This window comes from Epinephelus moara, chromosome 4 (assembly GCF_006386435.1).
Source record: "Epinephelus moara isolate mb chromosome 4, YSFRI_EMoa_1.0, whole genome shotgun sequence".
Lineage (NCBI taxonomy): Eukaryota > Metazoa > Chordata > Actinopteri > Perciformes > Serranidae > Epinephelus > Epinephelus moara.
In genome coordinates this window covers 8468814-8489056 of record NC_065509.1, presented here as the reverse complement: position 1 = coordinate 8489056, position 20243 = coordinate 8468814, and the positions used below count along the sequence as shown (strand labels likewise).

The following is a 20243-nucleotide window of genomic DNA, read 5'->3' as shown; positions in this document are numbered from 1 at the left end:
ACAACTTCAAAAATGTTTTTTATTTTACTAAACTAGTTTTCTTGTATCTTACGAAGGAAGCATTTTAAGGGTCAGATCACCCAAATTACAAAAATAACATTTTCTCACTTAGCTGGCTGGGTCCAGCCGTGCAGATGATTTACATTTTTCACTTATTGCCAATTACTCTGTATAGTCCACAGAACATGGTGTAAAATGTAATGTAATTCCAGTAAAGTCTGTTGACACAGAAGTCTGAAGGTTGTTCATAAAGGATGATGATGGTGGACTTTTTGCCTTGCTGTTGGTTCTAGAGGTGAAAATATCCATCACTGTGATCCAGACAAAACGTCTAAACAACTACTGTTTTACTTGTGATTCAGTGTTGCACAGATATGCATGGTCCACAGAGGGTGAATCCTAACGACCTTAGTGATTGTCTGACTCTTCCTCCAGCGCCACTGTGAGGTTCACATTTGTGGTTTTCAGTGAAATACCTCAACAGCTATTGGATGAATTGCCTCAACATTTGGAACAGACATTCATGGTCCCCTTAAAATTCTTTAAATTTGACAATCCTGACTTTTCATCCAGCCCCTTTCATCCATGTATGTGTACAGTTAAAGACTAGTGGGCTGGTTTCATATTCATCTGCTGTGTAGGACAGTTTCTCTATGCTCATTCTAAACCTCAGTGACATCACGGGTCCAGCAATCCTTGCAATAATGTATGCGATAATATGTATTTATAGATTTCTGATTGTTCAGTGAGAAGGGAGAAGGAGCAGATATAAATCATTTTTAACAATCTAAATAAACAAAAACATTTCAGACAGAAATTATTATGCCAAGTACAATATTTGTCTAAAAACATGTCTGCAGGGGATCTCTAAGTGTCCAGTACTTGACATAATAAATACATCTTAGCATGCTAACATGCTAAACTAAGATGTTGAAAATACTAAACATTATACCTATAAAACTTGTTTCTCTCACATGCCTCCACAGTGAACAACAAATCCAAAAAAGGCGAACATTCCTCATGAATTGAAGTAATCAGGCTCCACATTCAACAGCAAAACTATTTCAATGTATCTGTTTACAAACTGTCACACAACTCATGCAGTATAATACAAGTATCATGTGCCAAGTCACATGCTCAGTACTTACCAAACATGCATTTACACTAAAATGTTATGACTTAACACAAGTACAACTGAGTAGTGTGCCTGGGTATATACAGTATATGTGCCCAGGATTGTGCACAGGCCCATTCAAAACTGCATGTGTTTGTGAAGTCCTGAGCATACTACTAGATAACTGAGACTTTAGTTGCACTGCAAGAGTTGTGTGAGAGTTTATATATCTATGTTCTTATATAGTTTAGCTATTGTTAAATGTGAACCCTGTTTCCCTCAATTCATGAATAATGTTTGCCTGTTTTGGATTCTCCGTTCACCGTGGAGACCTGCAAGAAACAGAATTTTCTACACAATTTTCATACAACACACGAGTAATTGATAAACAAATGAGTGCAGTATTTCTTTCATATTAGCATGTTAGCTTATAATGTGACCATGTTAAAATTGAGCTCAAAGCACCATTAAAGGGATGGTTTGGTTGGTTATGAGGCACTTAACCATAGTCAGTGTATTACCTACAGTAGATGTCAGTCGGCACGCCCCCAGTTTGGAGAAGCAGGCAGAAGTACCGCCACTGAAGCTAAGCAATGTGCTGCTGTGGACAGGGGCAGCAACAAAACACATTTTAACCACCAAAAAAAAAAAAATCAATATCTGTTTAAGTGTATGCTATATTTAGAATATTTTCATCACTTCACCTTACTGTCAGACAGCCTTTTCTGAATGGGAACTGAAGCTGTTATCTATACTCCTTTGACAAAACAGTAATTTTACTTTGCAGAACACAGAACTTGCTGGTCTACCACTGCCTTGATCAGATAGTTTGTGCTTTACAACTTGAATCAGGTAATAATACAAATACACACTCTATAGACAATTCCCTCATACTGCTCCACTTCAAAAATCCTACCCCAGCCTACCAGAGCAGCTAGAATGACTATAGACTGTTTTATGGAAGTTTTCCATGTTTTTAGCACCACAAATGAAATCCCATTCACTGTTGTAATCATGTGGCCTCAAAGACAAATGTCTTAAAACCTGCACAATCAAACCGATACAATACTATCTATACCATAACTATTCCTATATCATTGTCTCACTCCTTTCATCGTCCTCGTGAAGCTCTCAAGGATCACGAACAAAAAAGCATTATTTATTTACATTGAGACATCCCGTAAACAGCTCTGTTAGTCAGGGAACATGTCCACTGATAACACAAACAGGTGCCAAGCATATAATAGATAACCGTAGTAATGAAGGGCAGAAATATTTAGTAACTATCAATACAGTAAAACACAGATGGCAGGCAAGGAAAGTGTTTGGTTTTTCCACATACAGATCTTCTATCGAAAAAACAAAGCATGCTCACTCTGATCGAAGTGAGATATTATCTGTCTGTTCTGGTACACATTCAGATTGTCAGCCAGCCGTTAGCTATGAATGGAAAACTGGTAGTATTTACAACAATCTTGTACTGTTGGAATGACATACATAGTCTCACTACACATAAACAATAACAGCTGATAGCCCCAGCAGTGTAAACACGGTGTATACACCTCTTTGGAATGTTTTAATTCCTGCATGAGATCGTTGAAGCTTGCCGGCGACATCTTAAGGGAAAATATACACAATGCTCCAGGCATGAAATTAATTGTACAAAGCGAATTCCCCTGCACCTTAGCTCATGTAAGAAAATCGTCAGAACCACAGAGTATAAAAATAACATGTTTGAAACAAATATAAAAACGCAATTATATACAAAGAAAACAGGCAGTCGGTAAAGGAACAGCAATAAAATAAAGCGTGTTCATTCACACAATACAGCAAGCGGATTCTGCACAAGTCAAAGTTCAAGTGGCAGGAGCAAGCAAGATGCTCATCTACGATGCAATGTGCTTTATTAAACAACTAACCCTCAGTGTCTACGGCGAGGGCAGACATGCATATCGTCAACAGAGAGACTGCTGGCATACTCAGACGTCCAGTCTCTGAGGAAGAGCTCCTCTGCTTGGCTCTGCAGAGTCTCTTTGCCTTTTGGAACCTCAGAGCCAGTTTGATTCACCACCAGGCCCACGCCAGCTGTCTGGGTGAAGTAGTTCTCCGACCAGTTGGACGTCCCTGTGAACACAGGAACAGACACATCAGTTAGACAGCCTGACAGTCACAGGAACTAATATGACTCACATTTTAATGAGATTTATATTACAGATAGATTTTAACCACCACATGGATGCGATTCTTCTTTCCCACAGACAGCAGGGAATTTCAGTTTACTGTGATTTAACTGTATTTATCTTCTTGTAATTGTTTTAGACTATAGATTATAATTCAGCAAATACCAACCTCTGCAGACCTGCAGCTAAAACCCTGAACTATCAAAGCAGATTAAAGAAACATGTAGTTACAACCTGACTGTTCAGGAGTGGATGAAGGGTTCCCATCCTATACTTAAAGAACCAGCGTGTAGGGTTTAGAGGGATCTATTGGTGGAAATGGAGTATGCATAATTGTGTTTTTTTTAGTGTATAATCACGTGGAATTAGGAATTGTTGTGTTTTCGTTATCTTAGAATGAGCCTTTCATATCTACATAGGGAGAAGGTCCTCTTAACACAGAGCATGCCGTGTGTCTACAGTAGTCCAGAACAGACAAACCAACCACTGGCTCTAGAAAAGAGCTTTTTAACATTTTATGTTACCAGAAGGCCACCGTAGTTTCTCCTGCAAGTTTGGAAAGGGAGGGTGAGCAGAGGGGTGTTCAGTTGGTTGCAATCTGGTTCCGGTCCATTATATGAGCTCAGACAGGTTTAATTTCATGTAAATTGACTTAACCGGCATTTGTCATCAGGACACAAACAAGCCTTTGCCAATGGTGTCACGGCGCTAAAGCCAACCTGTATTGCATCAGTAATTAGCAACATGACAAAGTGATAAGCATGATTTTATGCTTATTTATTAACAGACAAACAGAGTCACTAGTGTCTGATGAGCCATGTGAATTTACTGCTGAGCCAAAGAGTGAGAGGAGTTCTAAAAATGAATCAAGTGGTAATAGCATACCGATGTAGACCACTCTGTCAGTAACCATGTACTTGGCATGATTGACTCGTGCATAGGGGATCTTCATCTGCTTCGCTGTTGAAGGCACCGTGAAGATTTTCTACACACACAAAGAAAAAACAACAGCACGAGTTTAGGATACATCAGCGTTCTGTTATGTCTTTGTCACTGTGGAGGAAATAAAATCTCCCAACGTACCACATCGATGTCACATTTCAGATGAGGCCTGTTGAGCACCACCAGGGACTGCAGGAAGGTGAACATGGAGGCAGATGAGTGCTCCCAGCAGCTGATCAGCATTCGAACTTGAACGTCTCTGGTACAGGCTGCGGCACGTAGGGCCGAGTCGATGGCGGGCCAGAACCTGAGAGAGGGAGACCAATGCGGTTTGAAGAAAATAAAAATAAGACAGGATTATACTGATTATATTGTCCTTTCTTCTCATCTCTGTAATATCTGTATATGTGTAATGTGTTTGGACACCTAAAAGCATCCCAGGACAGAGACAAGTTCCCAGCATCTGAACTAGAAAGCGTCCAGTCAGCAGGAGAAGCAATCTGGGTCCAGTTAGGTGACTGTTAAATACCATTTATCTATTTGCAAGTCATCATGCATTGCATTATCTGTTACTGTAACACCTGCATCTCATCAAGTTACTCAACAAATGGATTTCATACATTATTTTGTCTGAGGAATCAATTTGTGTCTGATGATGAATATATCTAGGATACAGTGTTAACATTATTGTCTTTCTCTGTATTGAGTGGCTCGTCACCTGATTGGCTCTGTGAACTCAGACATAGGCAGATAGTCCATGACAGAGATGTGAATGAATTTCTGGGCGTCGTCGATGACAGACAGAATGGTAGTGAGATCATCGGAGCGGCCACGGGCTGAGATCTGCGGAGGGGCGCTCTGCAGGAAACAGATATGACACAGAGGTGAGAACCATGGGAGCAACCAGAGAGAGGACTCCGTCACAGCTGGGTACATAAATACAGTGACACTGAATTTCAAATAGGAATGTCTTTTTCTTTGTCTTCTCTGAATACTGTCTCATATCACACATGGACTTACAGACAGGTAGACCTGAGCAGGCACTCCATTGAACTTTAGGCGCAGGGGATTCTGGGCGCTGGACAGGGCAGAGAGACGAGCAGGCCAGTACAGCGGCAAGGAGCCGTTATCCGCACCACCGATGTTCCAGTACACCTGGAAGATCCGAAAGGCATCCTGAGCCAGGCAGCTGCAGTCCTCCACAGACAGGCCGACCTCCTTCACCTTGTTTAAACAAAGCACACAGGACGCATTAATTCTGTCACCGCCAAAACTGTGACTGTGTTTGTGTGCGGGCAGTGGTGGGATCATCTGGGGCCAGTTCCAGGGAGCAGATTTAATTAATTATCTGAATCAATTTCCTGAGTGCAACCTGGAACCCTCTCTGATCTGGAGGCAGCACAATTATGTGGCACTAATAAGACTCAGATGATAATCCAGATTTGACTCAATATATAGATCAGCAAAATGTATCATGTCTATGTATCCCCCTTTAGAACAGCATTGTTTGAATGCAGTTGAACAAACTTGACAAAAAATGCTTTTAATTAATAATGCAACACTCTCAGAAGCAATAAATCCACAGTATAAATATCACCTGCTTATAATAAACCAATCAATAACAGGCAGGCACTCTGAAGTCTAGACATTAATGTCACAGATTAAGTTTATTGTACAATCAATTATTCAGCCCTCCTTGGAACTTTATTTAAAAAGTCTGTTAGGCCGAGTAGTGCACCATCAGTCTGCAGCCAATCTAAAAACTGCTGTGTCACTGTAGCCCTGTTAGTTTTTACTTGACTCTTAAAATGAGTCTCCAAATTGAAGTGATTAACTGCTCAGTTACAGGGATAGTTTGCATTTTTTGAAGTGGGGTTGTATGACGTACATATTTGTAGTCAGTGTATTAACTACAAGATGAAGTGTTGTTGAGGATGCCCCCAGTTTGGAGAAGAACAGAGGAGCACTGCAATATACTGCTGTGGACAAGACCAGCAGCAAAATGTGTATTAGCCACCACAAAAACAAATCAAAATCAGTTTAAGGGTATGCTATATTAAGAATATTTCCACAGCTTTACCTTGGCACAGACAGCCCTTTCTAACGGGGAGTTCCCCCATTTATGCTCAGGCCAAGTAACCAGACTCCATTGACAAAAACAGTAATTTTAGCTCACAGAACACGGGAGTTGCTGGTCTACTGCTGCCTCAATCAGTTAGTTTGTTTGTGTTATTGTGTGACTTTGGTGAATCTGAACCAATCTTTTAAAACACCAAAGTCACACCATAACACAAACTAACTAACTGACCGAGGCAGCGGTAGACCAGAAGCTCCTGTGTTCAGCAATGTTAAATTACAAATTCTCTCAATGGAGTCTGGCTTTGAAGATGTCAATGTAACGGCTTCAGCTGCCCGTTGGAAATCACTGTCTGACATCAAGGTAAAGTGGTAAAAATATTTCAAATATAGCATACACTTAAACTGATATTGATTTTTTATGTGGCTAAAATACATTCTGCTGCTGCCCTCACCCACAGCAGCACATAACTTAGCTTCAGTGGCAGTACTTCTGCCTGTTTCTCCAAACTGGGGGTGTGCTGACTGACATCTACTGTAGGTAATACACTATGGATAAGTGCCTCATATAACCCCACTTCAACAAAATCAAAACTATCCCTTTAAGTCCAAACTGGCAGTGTATTTTCTCTGTTTAAAAGAGCTTTTACCTAGCGGTCAGGCTCATGCTTTAACTGGTTGGGACATCAATGCAAATGAGATCAAATCTACTGGACAGTAATGTGATCTACAAGTGGACATTAATGAACCTCTTCCTTGTAATGCAAAGGGTCACGTGGGGGGGGGAACATGATGACTGCAACTTGTAATGCAGATTACATTTGAAAATGCCCATTTTTCTCCCAGTTTTACCTGACTTAGAGAACGCCAGTCCATGTTAGCACTACCCAAGTAGAAGTGCTTTTGATCCACCACCCACAGCTTGGTGTGGACAATGCCTCCTGTTACAGCCTTGAGGTCTACCTCTCTGACCTCTGCACCTGCAAACAAAACACACACACACACACACACCTAAAGAAATGACTGCAAATTGGTTTGATCTTAGCTAGTGATGATGAGAGTCTGTTTTCTGTATCCAGCTTCAATTATTTACCATATGTGTGAGGTTTGACATGCAAATGATATTTCCTAGTTAAGCTTTAACGTATGGTACACGCGGCAGAGTGACAACACAATGAGCTCCATACTGTCGTTGATGATGTACCTGTTGTAGCCAATTCGTCCGTATCTTCACTTGAGGTCTGGGGGGCGTTCACAGCAATCTGGAGTTTCACCCCTTTGGATTCAAGTTGTTTAAGTTGTTCAAAGACCATTTTTCCCTGCAAGATATAAAATAAATAAATAGATAAAATAATATCATACACACTGAAGGTTCGAAAGATAAATGTATCATGAGACTGGAGCATGCCACTGAACTAACCTGAGAGTCAGAAGGGTCAGAGGAGCGCGCCAAATCGCTGTTTCGTAGAGTTAGGTAGAAAGCAGCAATATGGACTGAGCTGTTGGCTTTGTTCAGCAGATGTAACCAGCTGTCTGCGATGCTCCCTCTGGATGAGGCAGAGGACGGATAGAGACCCACAGGGATGCTCTCCACCAGGTGCACTCTGAAATGAGGGAGAGAGAAACTCAAGCTACAACTGCTAACACACCAAACAGAAACCAGTCATCATCTCAGACCAGAGGATCTATGCAACTTTACATTCCACTGGTTGATTTAACAGAGCTTTCATGACTTTTCTTGAGCTGCTCATTGGAGTGTGGATGCCCAACCCAAGGCCTAAGAGACCTGACAGGGACGTAACAAGACCCGAGAGTTTGTTGAGATGAAGACTTGACATACATCCAATAGTACGACTCAAAATTTCAATATATTTTACTGTGTATGACGTTACATAATGAGTGTGTTTTGATTAATTACGTCCCTTACAACTACACTTAGACTCGTCGACTATTCTAAAAGTAAGAAAATGCTCAGAAAACAGTCAAAATTGAGCACAATTTAATCTTCAGGGGTAAACACTGTCCAAAAAAATATTGTGTGTTATTAGAGCCATTTGAAATCATTATTCACATTTTTCTACGAAGTTAGCGACGTGTTATCAACTAGTCAACTAACAAACTCAGTGCTTCAGTAATGTTAATTAACTGTGCGTGGCTTGGGTTGGGTTTGGACATAAAAAACAGAATGGGGGTTTGGTTAGGGTTGAACTCCGTTACTACTCTCTTGGGCTCGGAAAGAAATATGTGGCCTGACCTGCACTACTGCTCATACATCAGCTTCAAAGCAGCAAAACTGACACAAAGTCTGGTGCATTAATTCTCTGCTGTGTAAGTAAAGGTGAAAAAAGAAAATCACAATCACAAAGCAAAGTTGTGTCTTTCAGAATGTTTTGGTCTCAAATTTTTTTACTTTTAACACAGCAAAGGGCTCATCAGAACAAAACTGATCGCACAGATCATTTCTTACCGACAATCAGTGCTGCAAGGCTCTGGTACCAAGCCAAAGCCCTCCAGGAAGTGCAGTTCCAGCTGAGCTGTGAGCTGAGCCACAGACATGGGAAGCCCGTAGTGCCAGACATGCTGGCCAAACCCCCCTAATAGCAGCAAAGTGGTGGGCAGGAGGCAGAAGAGGGCAAAACTGGAGCATCCTGACCCCTATAAAACAAGACAAGTACAATATTGACTTCACAACATGTGTGCAGAGTTACGATCATAGCTCTGACAGAGGGTGGGAAACAGCTGAGGATTGTGCAGCATACCGAAGCTGTTACTGCAGGGTGTGGTGAAATTCCTTTTTGTGTGACTGACTCTGTCGAGACCACCAAGATAACCCTGACATCAGTGGAATCTATCAGGCAAGTAGAACAACATAACTCACCTTAGTGGGCTTGACAGAATTGGTTGACTGAGCTTTAGCAGGCTTCTCTGGTGGTACAGCAGGAGTTGATTCATCAACATCGGCTCTCTCCTCCTCAAAATGTGGAATCTCCGGCTTGCTCATAAGTGGTTCATGATGCTCCATCACCTCCCCTGAATCCTGGCCCTCAGATTTTTCATCTTCCAAATCATCCTCACACTCCGATGAAGACCTACTGTCCTTAAGTTCAAGTATGTTTGTCGGCTCCGTCTCCCACGGTGGTTGTTCGTCCATAATAGCCTCCTCTTGGCTGACCTCAGCTGCATAAAGGATGTCTGCAGACTGTGTCTCTTCAGCATCTCCAGAGGGCGTGAGGGTAATCCTGCTTTCAACCTCTATGTCGCATTTCTCTTCTGTGTCTTCAAATGGCTTTTGGCTGATGGAGCCCTCGTGTGGAAGGTGAGATATGGGGGCGTCCTGTGCGGTGGCAGCTTCTACTTCAAACGTTTTGCTCTTGTCCAGCTCTGGTTCATGTTGCTCCGATCCTTGCTCTGGTCTGAGGGCCGGCCTGGGGCTTGCAGTCATAGAAGAGAACGGCGCAGATTCAAACATCCTCAAGATCTTGGGCGCACTAAGTGTCTGGGGAACATGGACTGCTGCTGCTGTAGCTTGTTCTGTGCTGCTGAACAGAGAAGGAGCTTCAAGGCTGACTTTTGGGGCGCGGACTGATGGCAGTGGGAGTGCTGTTTCTCTGACATCAGGTAGCCTGAACTTTGATGCCTCCACACTCCCAGCCCCAGCTTTCTCGGGGGGCTCAGCTACATGGACAGGGGTATCTTTTTTGGGAACAGGCAACTCATGGTCCTTTGTGCTGGTAGGTCGTTTATGGAAAGTGGGGATTCTGGAGACAGGTTTCCCACCTTTGCGGTTCATGTCTTCTTTCTCCTCAAACTCTTTACCTGCAGCCTTTTCATCAGCTCGCAGACGCTCCAGCACAACACTACAATACTTCAGTTCCTGAGGAAGACAGAACTTGTTTAGAAAAGGCATGCATCTTGTGTGAATATAAAAACAATCTATCAATAGCACCTCTCACACACATAAGTTTTAACCCAGTGATTCTGAAAAGCCTTTCGACAGCACCCTTAGTTGCACATAACACCTGGAATACCCTTAAAAAAGCAGTTTAACAGACATTTGCAAACCCAATATCCACCTGTATTGTGTTTCCTGTTTTGATTCTGCTCAAAATCAACACTATAACACTGTGTATTACCTGGAGAGGCCTCCGGAGTACTGCAAGGGCTAGAATAGCCACACCTATTCAAATAAGCTCTCCTGTCTGATACAGCTCAGCATGGCCACCACAGACTCATTAACATGTTGTCATTGATGTCAATATTTGTTTATGAACATGACCATGAGTGTAACCATGGCTACAACACTCTTAAACTTTACATTGTGATGGCAGTCAAAGATGAACATTAAACTTGCTTTGCTTTAAGTTCAGTCCACGATGCTAAATTGTTTATTAAAGGCCCAGTGTGTAGGATTTAGGGGGATATATTGGCAGAAACTTAATATAATATTAATAACTATATTATCATTAGTGTATAATAAACTGAAACTAAGAATTGTTGTGTTTTCGTTACCTTAAAATGAGCTGTTTATATCTACATATGGAGTGGGTCCAAACCAAACACTGACATGTAACTCTATTTCTAAACAGTGTTTACTTTATGTTGTATGTAAATGCAACTGAATGTCTGCCACAAGTATATGATTCTTTTCATCTTTTCTCCAGTGTTTGCATTTTGTACATGTTTTTATGTCTCACTGTTTAATGACACGGAAGGCATTTTACATGTCACAGTAGGAAACCCCCTGGTGTTAATAATTAATGATGGATTCCACTGAGCTGCTTCAGTTTCAGCGTCCTGGTATTGTGCATTGTGGCTTACTGTCATGGCTTACTGGGACACCTGAGTTGAAGACACGTGAACGGAAAAGCAGAGCCGTCGTTAATAGTTAACGATTATTATTAGTAACACCAGTGCTTCGCCTATGATGACAAAACAAAATACGAAAAAGATCTATTCTAGCCCAACCGAAGCAGGATTTTAAAAGCAAATATTAGCATCAGCTGCAGGGTTTCCACACCCTCTTAAACATTGAATTCAAGAACTTATAAATTACTTTCCAGGCCCAGTTCCCTCAAATTTAAGGACCCAAAATGACATAGTTTGAAACATTGATAAAGGGTTATTACCGTTATGAAACTGAGATTTTTTTTACAACGACAACTGCCAGACTTTACAGACCCTCACAGAAAGCAATTAAAAACAGAGACATAGGTGAATGTGTAAACATTTCTAGACTGTGTTGTGTAGGTTGTGACAGGTGGCACATAAAACAATGATGCAACTGCAGGAGACACACATGTGGACGGCAAACATAGCCTCTTTACTAACTTTAAGTAAAAAACTGTCAAAAGAACTTCAATTTCTTGCAAAAAATATATAAATTCAAGAGCTTTCAAGGACCTATGTCTATCTATGTCAGTCTTCCAAAACTTTCAAGGATTTAATGGACCCATGGGAACCGCTATGGCCAATAGTAACATAAACAATCATTTCTGATAATGATGTGTCAAATTATTAAAATAATTCTACCCATGACATATACTGAGCGGAACAACTTGTTGAAAAATAAACTAAGTAATGTAACAAACTGTGAAGTTTAAACACTATTTTTAAGTTACCTGAGGCATATTTTGTCATTTACTGTATGTATTTAGTTAATAATCTGCCAGCATGTACACTGATACTGATATATTTGCAGTAAGCTAATGTTTGCTTTTGTCAGTCCAGCTTTGAACTACATTTTATGAATTTCACTGAAGCGAAGCACCTTGTGACACCTGCTCCTGTAAGTGGCTATATATAGATATGTAAACTTAAAGCCTGACTGATTATTTGACAGTACATTTGTGGGCACATAAGCAAAAAGTTAACTCATATCTAATATTTATATTATATGTTTTGCACTTACTAGGTGTAAATGTATTTCTATTTGAGTGCACTGTTGAAAAAATGCTATTATCTTTATAATTAATTTGATTATAAAGTTAATATTTTCAACTGTAAAATATTTTGCAAAATAATTACTAAATGTATGGGATTCTTTGCTTTTACATTGTTATAATGATAAAAACAAATATAACCCCATATATGAGCCCACAAATATTGATTTTGACAAACTCCAGCATTGGTTGGCCTCTCCTGTTTCTATATAAATAATCACCTCATAGTCTAAATACAGTATATAAATCAGCTTTACAGCCCTACAACAGGTTCAGTGAGATTAAGACACTTCCGCACGAGCTTGCCAATATTTCCTGTTGATGATTACATGCTGCTGCTGCACACCCTGAGCATAATTTCTCTCACCACATGGCTGTATAAATAAGACTCGCGCCACACCCAGCAACCCTTCTCCGGCCTGTGCAAAAACTGAAACAGATAGACAGAAAGAGGTGTGTTTGTTTGGGTTATCTGTGGGGTGAGTTATAGTCTACCGTTACATCAGCCTCCTCAGCAGTTTCCTCCTCCAGCTCAGCAGGGGGACTTTGTTGTGTCTCCATCACTTGGACAGGCTCAGAGTCTGACTCATCTGATTCCTGATGGGACAAGATCGGTTATATTGAGTTAACAAGGAAGAAAGAGCACCGTACACAAAGCACAAGGTATAAATTCCACTTAAGGACATGTGCATTGGTTGTATCTTTATCTGCACCATGCCAATGGAAAAAGTACAAGAAAATGTATATAGATGGTGAACGTTTTGTTATCTTCTTCACAGAGAAACACGGTCCGTCAGCGTAAAGACAAACTTACCATGATGCGGTAACTTGCTCTGTAACGTTAGGAAGTTGTGTCTGGGCGCAGGGCTCAAACTCACGATGCGGTAGTTAGCTTTTAACAGTAGCTAAGCAAATGTTACACGCGCTAAAGTGATAATAGCAGCACACACACGATAGTTAAAGCAGGCTGGTTTCTATACAGTCCCTCCGTGAGTATTTTCCTCGGGTTAGCCAGCTAACGTCGCTACCGTTAGCGAGCAAGCTACGTGGCCGACTGTGAAGTTCTCAGCAGCGGAGGAAGAGGAGGCGGAAAAGCTGAGTAATGAAAATACCCACCTCATACGTAACGTTGGTTCTCCTGTGCCGGCGGACCGACCTTCTCTGCGGTGTGTCCACTGAGTCTTCGTCACTTTCCTGACTGGGGCGGATGGACCTTCTGGATCGCAGTATCATCGGCATCTTGGACCACTTCAATAATGCAGCACTTTCGTGACACGAGATTAACGGACGGGACGTATAGAGCAGTCACGTTTGTCTGCAGTTCTGAGGAGAGTCCACTCCGGGAAACGGCCAATATCGAGCTGCGGTGAACAAAAGTTGCACTGAACAGCTGCCAGAGTACTTAAAACATATTTCTCAGTGACCTATATATAACCTTACCGTCTAATCCGATTTGAATGCGGCGTCCTTTCTGGCAAAAGTAAACAACAACTTGAAGTAACCGCGAGTCCCTGTCATCGCTGATTGGCAGTTAGAGTTTAAACCAGTGGCGCCGCCCATCAGACGTTACGTAGGCCACACAACACGGAAGTAAGGGATTACCGTCTTCTGCCGCTGCGTATCGTTCCAGGAGCTCGGCGTCCCTTTCAAATAAGGTCAGTTATTACCGTGAAATTATTACTGACAGCTTATACATTGTATATATCTTTGTGAGAAAGCAAAGCATAAATTGGGGGACAGCTCGAGATAGTTGACATTCATTCTTGTTAACAAAGTTAGCTTCAGTTAGCTTAGCTGTTGTTGAGCAGCCTGAACGGAACACGACCACTTGTTTATGTTGCGAAGAGAAAAATAAAGACATTTAGGTTGCAAACGTTAGCTGGGTTACTTAGTGTCAAAGCTACTGTTAAAATACCCAGGGAACATATGAGCTTGTACAATACAATGACATTAAAAGCCCCTCAAATATTACGTTAGTGAAGTTTGAAATGTTGAGGTCTCTGTCTGACCCTGATTACTGAGCTGTTGTGTTGAATGTATGTTACTATGTTACTGTATCCTGTACTGTACGAGGTGGGACAGACCACCACCATATTGTGACTGCTGTTTTGTTATGAGGTCCCCGTCTGTAGTTTAAATCCATGTAAACGTTGAAACAGCTTGGGAAAGTATTATATATATCACAGTAATTATATCATAGGATAGTTTTTACATTGTCACTTACGGTGAACAACTTTTAAAGTGAGATTTCTACTTGACTTTGCTCTCAAACACAAAGGAATGCAGTGCACCTGAAAATGAAAGTGACTTTTTTGACTTCCCTTCACCATCCAGTCAAGTGTGAAAACTAGCTAGACAACTTTCATATGCCACATTCCTCATATGAACCCATGTATTAATATTGGAGAAAGGCTTTGTGGCTTTTGCAGAATTAGATATCATACTATTTGACTTAATGGCCTGATGTTGGTAAATGTCCATGCAGTATTTCCTCACTGATGACTGGTCATTTCAGAATATTTTAAGACAAAACATTTTTGTCTTGTGGGAGCAGGCAATATGGTTAAATGATTGTATTTAGGTTTATATGACTTCTACAGAAGCCGAGAAGGGCTGTGCTTCTTATTATTTTTAATGCCGATATCTCAGAATCACAAGTTAGTTATTTTATCTTGAGATATCAAAGCTTGGTGAAATGAAACAGCCTTTTTTCTTGTGATAAGGGGTTTATTATCTTGTTATCTCCAGATCATGGGGTCATTATTTCAAGAGAAAAAGCTTGTTTCTCGAGATAACAAAATAACAATTTTATGTTTTCCCGTGATAACAGGTTGATTATGTAGTTATCTTGCAATCATGGGGTCATTTTTTCATTATTTGGAGAAAAAAAGCTTTTTTCTCGATAAGATTTTTTTTTTTGTTATCTCATGATAATAATGCTTGGTTCCTTGGGAGCCCAGGCATTAAAAAAATTAAAAGCATGGCTGTTCTCAGTTTCCGTACATTTTATATCATGGTACAAATATACATCATGACATAGCACATTTTTTGGAATATCAATTGAGTAACTATTGACACTTCAAAATACCAAAAAGTAATCTCTGTTATTTGGCTAGTCCAATAAATTAAACTAATTAAGATACTTAATTATCTCTTGTGATTTTGTTTCAGGTTTCCCATGTGAACCTTTGGGGCTGAGAGGAGAAGGTTTAGCAGTTCCTCTGCAATGATGGACAGTTAGTTCATCCTATCAGCACTCTAATGGAAGCCTCAGTCTCAGCTGCCCCTCCTCCCAACTCCTCCGTCCCGCCTGTCCCAGTCCCCATCCCCCTGCGCCCAGCCGTCGCCCCATCGGTCCAGCTTGGCTTCACCATCCTCTACACCGCTCTGTACTCTGGACTGTTCCTGGTGGTGTACATACAGCTCTGGCTTCTCTACCTCTACAGACACAAGAGATGGAGTTACCAAAGCGTCTTTCTGTTCCTCTGCCTGCTTTGGGCAGCCCTCCGCACCACCCTGTTCTCCTTTTACTTCTGTAATGCTCTGGAAGCCAACCACCTACCTGTGGCAGTGTACTGGCTGCTGTACTGCTTCCCTGTTTGTCTGCAGTTCTTCACTCTCAGCCTTATCAACCTGTATTTCACTCAGGTAAGACTTGAGAGAATGGGGCAGGGGTTGTTTTTTTAAATTTTATTTTTTGGGCTTTTTGCCTTTAATTGACAGGACAGTGTGAAATGGGGGGAGAGAGAGAGAGAGCGGGGGGGTGACATGCAGCAAAGGGTTGCAAGCCGGAATCGAACCTGCAACTGCTGCAGTGAAGCATCGCCTTTGTACATGGGGCGCCGGCACTATCCACCACGCTACCAATGCCCCGTTTTTTTTGTTTTGTAGCTAGAATACATGAGCTGTTATATTGAGGGAAATACTGAAAGAAATTGACAAAAAGATTCTGAAGATTTGGTTTGATGTAACCATAGTGATAAAAGACTTCACGTCATACTTAAATAAGTGAAAGTAAAACCGCTTTAAGAGTAACAAGGTGTTAACATAATCTCTGAGCAGGGGAATTCCTTTCAGTAGATGTCTGCCAAGCAGCTTTTAAAGTGTAACCTTGTGGATCTTTAGAGAGACTGAAGAAAGAAGACACTCAGTAAATACTTCTTTTGCTTTCAAATCCATTCTTATGTCAGGTGTTTGTGTTCACTCTGTTGGTTGTTTCTGTCTTGTACCACAGGTGTTGCTCAAAGTAAGAGAGACGTACAGCTCAGATGTGGAAAGAGGAGTGTAAGTTTCACTCTAGAATAATTCTGCACCAAGCTTTTGTTCTGAACCCTGATTATCTTGATTAAGCCTTGAACACAACACAGTACTTATGTATTTATAACTCTGACTTCCTTGTCTTCCTCAGGTGGCTGGCACGGTGCATGTATGGTGCACTGAGCACTCTCTTTCTCTCCGTCAACATGGTCTGTGCGGCTCTTGGGGACAGAGGTGCCAGCGGTGGGTCAGGGGACCATACCTGGACTCTGGTCCTGGTTCGAGTTCTGGTCAATGACTTGCTCTTCATCCTGGATGCAGTGTTACTGGCTGCCTTGTTGTTGCTCCTGACCAAACACTCCCGCTCCACCAGCCCCTACCTGATCAGCAAGGTGTGCAAAGCATCGCTCTTTAACGTACAAATGACCTGATGCAGCGATTACTTTATTTTGAGTAAAATGTAAAAAACCTAAAGGGGGAACTTCACTGATTTGACACATTAAGATTAGTTTATTATTCATGATCAGTCCTGCTCCTCATGGGGCTAACTCATGGGGTGGTTGCTGGTGCTGCATCATGGATATATAAATAGGTGCTTGATTAGCTAACGTGTATGACCAGTCACTCAAGGTTCCTCTTGTGCTGGGAGTATACCTACTCTGAAATAGGAGTTAAAGAACTACAGTTGTTCCTAGTCCACAGACACAATAAATAATGGGTTCTTAGAACAATGAAAAAGTTTCTCCGATTCGAGGAACTGGACTATTGAGTTGCATTATGGGAAATGTAGGACACAGTCTTTTTCCCAAGGGTGTTCCGGTGAGTCCTGCCCTTCTGTGCTGTGATTGGCTAGTACTAACCCTAACATGACATCTTTGCCTTAAACCTAACTGCCTCAGATCTTGATGCCACAACTTGACAAGTACAATCCAATCACAGGGCTGCAGGGTGGGTTTAGGCAACATACTCTTGGGAAAAAAACATGTGCATCCCGTATTAGGAGCTAAAAGTCAGGATATCTGGTTTGCCCATTCTTTGCCCCTTTAAACCCTCCTCTGTTCTGATGGTACTCCAGGCTAACAGCGTCTCCTTCTCCTGACTAGGGGACCACAGTGTGCCGAACAGCAACACTGGGAGCAGCAGTGATCTTGTTGTTTGCAAGTCGAGCCTGCTACAACCTGACGGTGCTCTTCCTGTCTCAGAGCCACAGAGTGGAGTCATTCAACTTTGACTGGTACAACGTCTCTGACCAGGTGATCATCTAACGTTTGAGTTGAAGCACTCTTAGCCAGTGCATGGCTCAAGGTGACAGTAACGGGTGTCAATATTTTCATATCTCAGAACGTCATGGTATGGTTGATAGCTATGGCCAGTAAAATGCCATCTCACTAACTGATAACCCTGTGTGTCTGTTTGTAGGCTGATTTGCGTGATGAACTGGGTGACAGAGGATATATGGCCTTTGGCGCAATCCTCTTCATATGGGAGCTGCTCCCAACCAGTCTGCTCATCCTCATCTTCAGAGTTCGCCGGCCTGCTCAAGAGGTAGTGAGCACATTGGACAGACACTGGACTAAATGTCAACTAAATAAAGAAATCAGAAATTAAAACACGAAACAGGATGAGTATTGCTGAACCAGTGGAGGTCATTTCAACCTGTTTTTTTCTCATTTCCACAGACCAGCAGCATGGGCGTTAACAACAGGGTCCTACCTCGTCCATATTTCTTTGACGATCCTCAAGGCAGTGACGAGGACGCGCCTGTTCCATGGGCACGGAGTTCACACCCACACTCCAGGTACTGTCTTCTCACAGGTAGAGCTGAAATGATTAGTCGATTTATCAGTCAGTCAATCAACAGAAAGTGAGTCATCAACTTTTGCTATTCGATTAAAAAATGAAAACATTCCCCAGTCCCAGCTTCTCCAGTGTTACCATGTCCTGCTGGGGCTGAACGATATGGAGAAGATCAAGTATCACCATGTTTTTGAGGAAATACTTAGATGTCTATTTTGCAAGGAAATTGTAGGATTGACAAGAAGAAGTGAAATGTGGATACAGTAGGCTGTTCGCACTACTCTTAGCCCCAGGCTAAGGGAGCTATTAGCCCAGGGCTGACAAAGCGCTCATACTGGCACAGTTCTGACACATACCCAGTGAGCTAACCCTGACTGTAGCCTAGGGCTTGCGGGCACTGCTTCAGAGTCATGCAAGTTTTAAAATATATAATATAACCTAAGGGCCTGAGTAAATCAAGAGCAGATTAATGAAGTGATTTGTCTTAATTAGATTAGGCGTATGTGTTGATGTGTGTTTCTTCTTACTCTGTTTCAGCTGGTATGGATCAGAGACCGCTCCTCTCCTGTTTGCCAGTAATCCTCCAGACCAGAGTCACCAGCACCACTCATTCTACTCCACCCCCCAGAACTGACCCTGACGTCTTCCCACTGATCAGGGTCGTCGTGTCCTCGGTGACATTGATCTCAAGGACAGACCGCACACAGCTACCAGCCAGTAGTAAACTCCCTCTCTGAACAGTCTTTTTGCACTGAAAATCTCAGGAATTCATCAACAAACGGTGAATATGCACCTTATAATTTTGTAACAGAAAATATATTGAACATTTTTCTTGGCTCAAAGGGAACAAACTTGGTGGGAGAAGCCTGAATGGCCAAACATTTTGCTCAGGGATCTCCTTATAAAGGTTAAGGTGAGGTTTAGTCACAATGTGTTATAGCCCTTACAATTCCTAAACAAATGCACATTTAGCTTCGTTAGCATTCCTTATTAAATTCGTGCACATAATGTAGTTCATAAGCTCCTCTGGTAACAACCACTGACCTAGTTTGTGAAGAATTAATTTTTTCTCTTACACTGTTCCAAGTGTACAGCAAACTGACTAAAATACAAATTATCAGCTGTCTCTTTTGGCATTTGGTGTTCCATTTCTTTAAGAGCAGTACTGTCTTTTTACACGTTTAATACATACAATTCCACATCTCTTTTAATCTGAGATTTATACATCACTGCAGGTATTTTTACATCGCTGAATGGTACTTTTGGATGCTCCCTTTAGGGCCAGTGTCTGCTGTTTTAGTTTGTATGTCACTTTTGCTAAGACTTTCATAATTATTCATTTTAAAAGTTGATTTTGATTCTTGTTCCCTTCCTGTATAATTGTATTTTGATGGAAGTTTAACTTATTTTATAACTAATGTTCTACCTTTAATCGTTGTTGAAAAAAAAAAAAAAATCAAATGTCATCCTCCTTTATGTCTTTACTTGAATGAGACTTCCTCATAGCAAGTCACTCACATGTGACTTTACCACGATTGATGTTTACTGTGTAAAAATCAAACCAATAAAAAAATTAAATGAGCTTGTTCAGCCTGTTGCTAAGCAAAACAGAGTATACTGTGTCTACATCTGTTTCATTCATGTTTAAGCTAATTTACTACAAACTGTATACCTGATTAGTGCTAAGGTTTCCAAGGCATGCCTCACTGTTTAGATTTTTAAATGTTTTACCCAACGGTAAACATCAGGTCTACTTGTATTTATGTCTTTTATACTGGTTTTCCTTTATTTTACAGACCTGTGACTTCTGCATAACTTAATTTCCAAAAAATGTTTCCACAAAGTCTTCTGGGAAGAGCAATGTAACTGGGTACGACTTATACGGAAAATAATTTGTTTGGTACACACAGGTCAGCTGAAAATAAACATAACTCTGAA

General features: G+C 41.4%; 2 protein-coding genes across 3 annotated transcripts; one reads left to right on the top strand and one right to left on the bottom strand.

Annotated features, from left to right (window-relative positions):
• Window positions 1-70: 70 nt before the first annotated feature.
• On the bottom strand, window positions 71-13793 carry pld7 (phospholipase D family, member 7). 2 transcript variants are annotated; one of them, XM_050041617.1, is made up of 13 exons: window positions 13692-13793; window positions 13368-13612; window positions 12747-12848; window positions 9191-10186; window positions 8780-8967; window positions 7733-7916; window positions 7517-7631; window positions 7165-7292; window positions 5257-5460; window positions 4955-5094; window positions 4378-4543; window positions 4180-4279; window positions 71-3238 (listed from the first exon to the last, which is right to left on the bottom strand). In XM_050041617.1, exons 2-13 carry the CDS (start codon window positions 13488-13490, stop codon window positions 3036-3038), a joined length of 2649 nt encoding a protein of 882 aa, XP_049897574.1. In that variant the 5' UTR covers window positions 13491-13612; window positions 13692-13793; the 3' UTR covers window positions 71-3035. The 2 variants fall into 2 exon arrangements, with proteins under 2 accessions (XP_049897574.1, XP_049897576.1); XM_050041619.1 differs by lacking the exons at window positions 13368-13612; window positions 13692-13793 and adding an exon at window positions 13066-13323.
• On the top strand, window positions 13770-19915 carry gpr137 (G protein-coupled receptor 137). The gene is made up of 8 exons (XM_050041621.1): window positions 13770-13906; window positions 15423-15899; window positions 16486-16535; window positions 16660-16900; window positions 17612-17761; window positions 17928-18053; window positions 18188-18306; window positions 18843-19915. The coding sequence occupies exons 2-8, from the start codon at window positions 15513-15515 to the stop codon at window positions 18937-18939; spliced, it is 1170 nt and encodes a 389-aa protein (XP_049897578.1). The 5' UTR covers window positions 13770-13906; window positions 15423-15512; the 3' UTR covers window positions 18940-19915.
• The last annotated feature ends 328 nt before the right edge of the window (window positions 19916-20243 follow it).